The sequence below is a fragment of the Dendroctonus ponderosae genome, unplaced genomic scaffold (assembly GCF_020466585.1).
Source record: "Dendroctonus ponderosae isolate FM_Combo_2020 unplaced genomic scaffold, Dpon_F_20191213v2 Dpon_F_20191213_2, whole genome shotgun sequence".
In the NCBI taxonomy this organism is placed as follows: Eukaryota; Metazoa; Arthropoda; class Insecta; order Coleoptera; family Curculionidae; genus Dendroctonus; species Dendroctonus ponderosae.
In genome coordinates, this window is record NW_026018165.1 from 13,058,550 (window position 1) to 13,065,870 (window position 7,321).

Genomic DNA, 7,321 nt, shown 5'->3' on the forward strand with positions numbered 1-7,321 from the left:
ATGAGCAAAAATGGGACGAAAAACATGGAATTTTGGCATAATCTTGCACATAAGTGTTTGATATTCAAATTTCGCTTTCTGGGTCAAAACTACTCTAATTTCTTCACTAACGTTGTTACGACTGAATCGACTTTTCAATTCTCTATACAACGATGCCAAAACGAATTCTATGGCTCGAATGGTTCTTGAGAAACTTTGAATAAAGGCCATTCAGTTATCTCTGGACTGATATAAAAACGAGCGTTCTTGCTCATTTTGCTTCCGAGAAACACGCAAAACGGGACGGAAAACATGAACATCCTTGCACAAAACGACGATCATTTTTCTAATTTCATAGATAACAGAAGACTGTATTTTTTCTACATAACCCCCCTGACTTTAAAGCTGGGTCCGCCCCTGATCTTCGTTAAATCAATTTCAATATAAAAATTCAAATGCCAATAAAAGGGAAATTGATTGAATTATACAGAGGAACAAACGCTTAGGGAGATTTAGAGAATGAACAAGAAAATAATACGTAGAATAATCAACTAATAAAGCAAATAGGTAAGGTAAATGGGAAATTCAGGATAGTTTTTCCGTTATAATGTAGCACAAAAGTGTTGATTTTTTTACCGTAATTATTATTGTTATTCCCATCCCACCACCCCAGAAGTCAGTACTTGACTATGCCACAAAAACCTGTAGCATGGAATCTCTGGAAATTGAAAGTACTAAATATATCTATGAAAGACAACTGAATAATAAAATAAATCACAACCGCGTGAATACAACATTCTCATGCTTTAGTATGATAAACCAAACATTCTTCAAGAGTCTTCAATGTACCGAAATTGCTACTTTATAAAATCATCTCATGCCAATCTTTTCCAGATTCGATTAGTCAATAAAAGCCAAATCTAATTCCCTACATGTGTTCCACCTCATATCAAACTGCGGTCAAAATAGATTTAGATTAAAACCCGAATGATTCCGGTAATATCAGAGTGAATGAAACGCCAGTTGCACATGCTAAACAAGGCCAAAAGGCACCATCATATGCCATAAATCCGAAGCGTGCAATTTACCTGTTTCCTTATGGGCTTATCTGGGCTATTTTCTCGAACAAATTTGCGAAAATACGGATCGTGTTCGGGATAGTGCCATAAAATGTCTAATATCAAGGTGAGCGCTCTAATGCGCACACTGGAAGATAACTTGCGACGATAACCCGAAGTGTGCCGTTTTGTTAATGCCGTTTTATCAAGGGGATTTTATTCAAAATTCAAACTATATGGAAATTTCCAAACGGTCCCAAACACATAAAAGCACGCTATGTTTGGAAGACAAAAGTATACGAACATTACAATGAACAATTTCAAAAACGAAAATAAATACAAATTAGTTGGCAAGAAGGCCTAGAACCATCAAGTCTGTATTTCCTGCTAAAATGATGATTTGACTAAAAAACTTATAAAAGTAGCTAATGACTTCAACAAGTAGGCGTTAATTTAATCAATCAGCACGACTTAAAAGCCCAAAAACCAGCTAGCAATTTCTTGCGCTTTCAAAGGCTTCGACGCAGCAACCACCTCTGAAAATGCAAGCCACTCATGTTTGCGAAACCTCGATAGGGAAGAAATCTCGAAAAAATAACCGGTTTGGCTTTGGATTTAACCTACAAGTTGACCTAATATAATGAACATAAAATTGTAATTTGCCATATTTCCAACCGCCACATTTTTCTGCAATTCACATAAACCCAACGACATTGTAATGCCACACATGAGCCTGTGGTGATTTGAAATTCCATCGCCATACAGGCTAGTCGCATTCCATTTTTCGCAACGCTCATAACTATAAACGGCTATTTGGGTTTAATACGTTTACACAATGGGCTGTAAGATTGAAAACAGTCAGTTGTAATTTTTCGATTTTTCAGCACTTGCAAATTATGTTTTATGCTTATTTTGTTTCAGGTTCCACACAAATTCGCGTCAACCGTGTAGTTGGGCCGCTGCAAAAATGCGCAAACTATCGAAAATCAGACTATAACTTAGTTCTTAGTGAAATAGTTCAAAATGTTTGAAAGTTTTTTCGAGCGTATCACTAGTCCAAACTCGCGTAAATGGCACAATTATTTTCCGGAAGTGCATTCGGATCCGGAGGATTTCGAGCCGGTGACTCCAAGCAGAAAACCCCGACTTTTGGAGAGGAGGAAGAAAGGCCGGAGAGCGGACACCGGCTTGAGACAGGCCAGAAGTTTAGGACGGCTCGATGGATTAAAAGAGGTGAGTGACTAGTTTGACTAGATCCGAGCATAGCAACTGATCGGAATAGGTTGGTGCATGATGCATGTTTAATGGTGGCCACAATAATATGCCAAATTAACTAATCGCTTTATTTGAAAGTGCCTCATCATCATCTGCCGCTAATAATGCACTCCCTCAAACGGAAAGTATTCCATGCATATAAATGAAATTATTATAGAAGCAATTTTTACGATGCGAATTAAGGTCAGTCAATAAAAATTTATCACGAGACAATTTAATTAATTTATTTATACTGAAAGCGCCATTGATAAACTCGTTCAGAAAACTGGTGAAATATTCATTAAATTTCGAATACTTAAGCTGCTTAAACCCAACTTGGAAGTCATATGAAGCATGATTTTACTTTAAGTGGTCGAAAAGTCGATGTTTTTGCCAAAACTTTTCTAAATGTGTATTTTTCGGAACGCAATTAAAAATTCTTCCACATTGTCTTAATTACGGTTAATTGTTTACTCTGAATGCAAATCTTAAAACTCCATTGTTGGCTGTTTGCAAACATTGAACAATTCAAACGTAAACAATGTCACAACACACAAACCAAACAGGCAACGACAAATCACCTGAACCAACAGAGCTCTTGTGGTCACTTTCGTTTTCTGTTTAACCGTCCAAGACGCACTTTTTCACTGTTTGGTCTTTGCTCTTTTACGGAAGCTCGCCCGTAACAAAACCAAGATAAATATTGAGCCTCGAGGGACAGAGATAATTTTCAAATATATTCCTTTTAAACAGTTAAAGCTTTGCAAACAGTACCGACGTTTTGTTAACTGTGTTGTTTAGTGACAAAATTTACAAATACAAATTGAAGCAAAATTTTGAGTTCCATTTTTTCACATTTTTTTAACTTTCGTAATATATAGTATACTACAAAAGTTAAAAAATGTGAAGAAAAGGCACAAACAATTTTGCTCCAATTTGTATTCTTCTTATTAATTCTTTTAAATTCAAGGTTTAATTTAATTAAAATTAAACTGTAAGTATCTGGTTGGTCCATTGGCATTGATTGCTCGAACTGCCAGTTTTTTCGTTTCGAAATCCCGACAAAGACTTAGCAGGTGTATGTACATGTAGGTCTTCGCCATCATCTCAAAGTACAACAGATCCGTCGGCATTACCATTTCGTATTCAGCAAATTGTAAACTAGTTAGAGAAAATATGGAAAATAAATAAAACATTCACTTGCGAAGTTGTAACGTGGGATATTCTACAAGTTATTTCTTATACTCGCGCGACGCGATGAAATATTCTTTACTATTTCATATTTTATGCGCCGTTTATCATTTCGAATCGAGAAAAATACGACATGCGAATTGGATTGAGCAGGTTGAATGCGTTTTTTGTCCGCTCTTAGCGGCATCTGGTGCCGCCTATCCATGTATGGGGCATTGTTTGAATATACTGGCGTTAAGCTAATATTTCACCAAGGTGATTATTCCATAATGCCCACTCAACTTCTTCAGCTAATAGTTCCGTGTAAATCGGTCGCTTCGGTTTTGTAATGATAATTTTTGCTAAAATCATTACGGAGCTGCGAAAAATTGTGAGTTGCAGAGCGCCAATCCACCTCTATACCACTATAAACCCACAACAGATGACCAGATGGGCATACCGTACATATCGCAAACTCACAAAAAGACCATGAAAGAGGTTGGCTCGATAGCGGGAATGCTTGTTCCCGCGATTGAGTGTGATATTTCCTGCCTAGATAAGCTGATTTAAATATGGGTAGTAGCTATTGCAGCAATGCAACCAGTCGATTGATTGATTGATTAATGGGAATTTTTCAATTTATATATCAGGATTTTTTAGTCAAGCTAGTGCTGAAAATGGTACGGCCAACACAAAGTGTGACACGAGTGGTTAAAATAACTCATTAAGCTTTCGCCCCCATTGTTGCAAACTGGTGAATTTTTCGAGCCTTTAGCCGGAAAAAAGCCAACCTCTGTAGATGCAAGCCACCCGTCAGGAAAACGCTCTTTTTCACGTCGGCCAGAAAGCCCGAAAAAGTCACCAGTTTTTAACCCATTAATATTTTTTTCCTGTCATTAAATTCATATTGAACATTGATCGTTTTTAACAGTCTCACTATTATAACACTTCAAAAACTCCTCTGATGACCTGGATGGAAAACTTTGTTCAGGCCCTTCAAACATGCCTTATATTTCCAAAATCCCCATCAAATTCGCTCATTTTTTCAGTGGCTTTCGGGCTCGAATGCGGAGCCTGATGCTGGAAAATTTGATCCAAGATGAGGTCTAAACGAAACGATGAATGAAAAAATGTAAAATAGCATTCATCAAAAACCATTTTGGTTTTACTGAGTTTCATTTATTTACATGTTTGGAACGCTTTTTAAGATCAATGTTTGATATGTTTGTGCTAAATTGCCACCCGATAGCTTTCGACAAACCAGTTTTTTTGAGAAAAACAAGCAAATTCTCTTGAAAGTCGCTGTCCAGTCGACGTTTTTAAACCATCGTTGGATTATCATTTTTGGTTCTCTAAATCCTCTTTACAGGCAGTAAAAAAATAAATTTCATAATTGAAAAGGAAGACGAAATTTAATAATTGACAATTGAAGAAAATTGGACCCGTTTTGAACATTTTCCATTTTAAAACGTTCATTCTACATTTCCCAGTATAAGTTGCGCAAACTCAAAACAATAGCGAAAATTCAATTTTTCACACATTTACCACGTTTGCTGCTTTGTACCGGGTTTTCATAAAGTCCTCAAAATAGTTGAATATACTCAAAGTTGCGCGTTAGTTTCGGCATACTTCTCAAAAACCTTTTCGATGTTATTGAAAAAAAATCACAAAACCCTGTTAATTTGAGCAAAACGGGCTCCAAGTGGCACAGGCTCGACAATTTAAGCTTTGTTGTTGAGGAAACTCTGCTAATTCTTATGGAAAGGCAAATTGTTCATTTTGTTAATGAACCTCGTTTTATTTAAATATTTATCAAATATGACCGAAATCTTGATCCGATTATTTTTTAGGCCAAAAACCAACGAATTATTTCCAATCCATCCAAATATGAGAAGCAAAAATGAAACATTTGATGATTGATTCTGTTGGTGTTTTCATCGTTTTTGGTTCGTTTGATAATTTTCCTCGTGAAATTCACTGCGGTATACAGTTTTCTCAAATATAAATTCGATGTTCAATTGCGTAAAATGCACTGTCGCAATACAGTACCATACTAAGACTCATTGCATGAAGGCAGCACTAAAATTTGCATGCCAATGGTTTCAATGGATTCGTAGCTACTGTTCCGGCAGTTAAAATGGCTCATTGAAACAATAAATCATTCTCTAACTAGATGGTTATGTAAGGTATGTGGCCATGTTCTTTTTTGCCCAATGGTGATTGATTTTCATCGTTGATTTGCTATTTAAGAATTACCTTTGCTACTGGCAGTTCCCTGTATGTAGCGAATGTAGCAATTAATTTTCTTTTGGAAAATTTATCAGGAAAATCACAAATTTTATGTGCCCGGGATTTTTTCTCCACATTTTCTCAAGTAGGCTGATGCACATGTGGTGCCATTTGCTTCTTTGGAGGAAGTTACTGGAGGTTGAGATGCTCTTTAGGAAATAAATTGAGTTTAGTTAGATTCAAAAAATTGTTTGAAAAAATCATCAGTAAAAAAATCAATGTAAAATTGTTCATAGAATGGGGAACTTAATTAAAACTGTAAATTCAAATATTAAGAAACAATAGGAAATATTTGCTTCTTACGAGAGCAAAGAAGCTACACATTGAAGGACTTTTGTTTTTTTTTGTATCTGGCCCTTTTCAGGATAGTGAAGCGAAAATAAGTGCACAAAGTACATTTTTGTTCAAACGAAAACTTGCTGGTTTGCGGGTTTCTTTTGATTTTTTTTGGTGAATTAATTTGTTTATTATTATTTGTATAATAATGCACCGTTTTAGGAGCAAAGCGAAAAACCATCTGATTCAATTTATTTTAAATCTGATACCGTTGGCTCGTTGATACCGAGTCCATAATCTATTTGATTCAGTATGCACAAATAAGAATGAGCAATTAGTGCCCCAAAGGTGTTTTGTTCGGTAAATAGCTCCTGTAGCCCAAGCGAAACCAATGATTAGCATCGGATTTTCCAGGTCAGAATGTTATCTAGCGGTTATCCGACGAACAATGCCCGACTAACTAATAAACTGCAATTTTTAAGCAATATTAAATGCATTCTTGAGCCTGTGCAACCTTGCGAGGAAGGCTAACACTTAACGTGACTACACCGTTATCCTATCTATTAAACGGGAAATTAAGTGGCAGTTTAGAAAACAATTATTTCCAACGGTTTTCCTTTCAATTTTGATTGACCGCGCACGGATTAATCCGGGAGATGTAATGGTAGAATGGTAGCCGGTGCCCACTGTGGGTTGTTACTCTTTGGCTTTGATCATCAATGGCTAATAGAGCGGTCCATTTGCATAATCATTGTTCCTTATGCGACCAATCAATTTCCCGTCGATAATATTTCCTGGTTAAACTGTCCATTTCTTTTAGTCTTAACGAGAACCAATAAAAAAAATGCTGTTTTCGTGACTTTCCCTCAAAGCTAAGAACGTCTTGGAATGAACTACGTTTTTAAGTATCCATTGATTTGCTTAAATGCCGGAAAGTGGCAATCAAAGAAAGTAGGTTTAGTACTTCGGAAACTCGCTGCTAATATAAAGCACAAAGACGGAAAGGTAATAATACTTTCTTGCGCCATATGAACAGCGAAGGAAATGTTTCGATTGTTGTTATTTGTGATGAGCGAGACTGATGTGAGAGTCTCAAAAGCAAAACTTGCAAGACCAAGACTATGTATTCAACAACAAGACTTGGTCTTGCTTTGCTCATCCCTAGCTTGTTAAATGAATGAACAGAGCTTTGAAATTTGTAAATTGACCTTTATTGGTTTATTGGTGTCGCATTTAAGAATTGAGACACCCGAATGGCCGCAACACTGTTTTTAAGGTCACACAGTATTAACATT

At 36.3% G+C, this 7,321-nt stretch overlaps 1 protein-coding gene across 2 annotated transcripts in view; it reads left to right on the top strand.

Moving 5' to 3' along the window:
* Positions 1–7,321, top strand: part of LOC109544548 (rho GTPase-activating protein 20) — a 104,805-nt gene that overhangs the window by 22,713 nt on the left and 74,771 nt on the right. For both annotated transcript variants that reach the window (XM_019914808.2, XM_019914809.2), the window contains exon 2: positions 1,959–2,270. In XM_019914808.2, coding sequence (XP_019770367.1) covers positions 2,061–2,270 — 210 coding nt within the window. In that variant the 5' untranslated portion in view covers positions 1,959–2,060. The remainder of the gene's footprint in view (positions 1–1,958; positions 2,271–7,321) is intronic.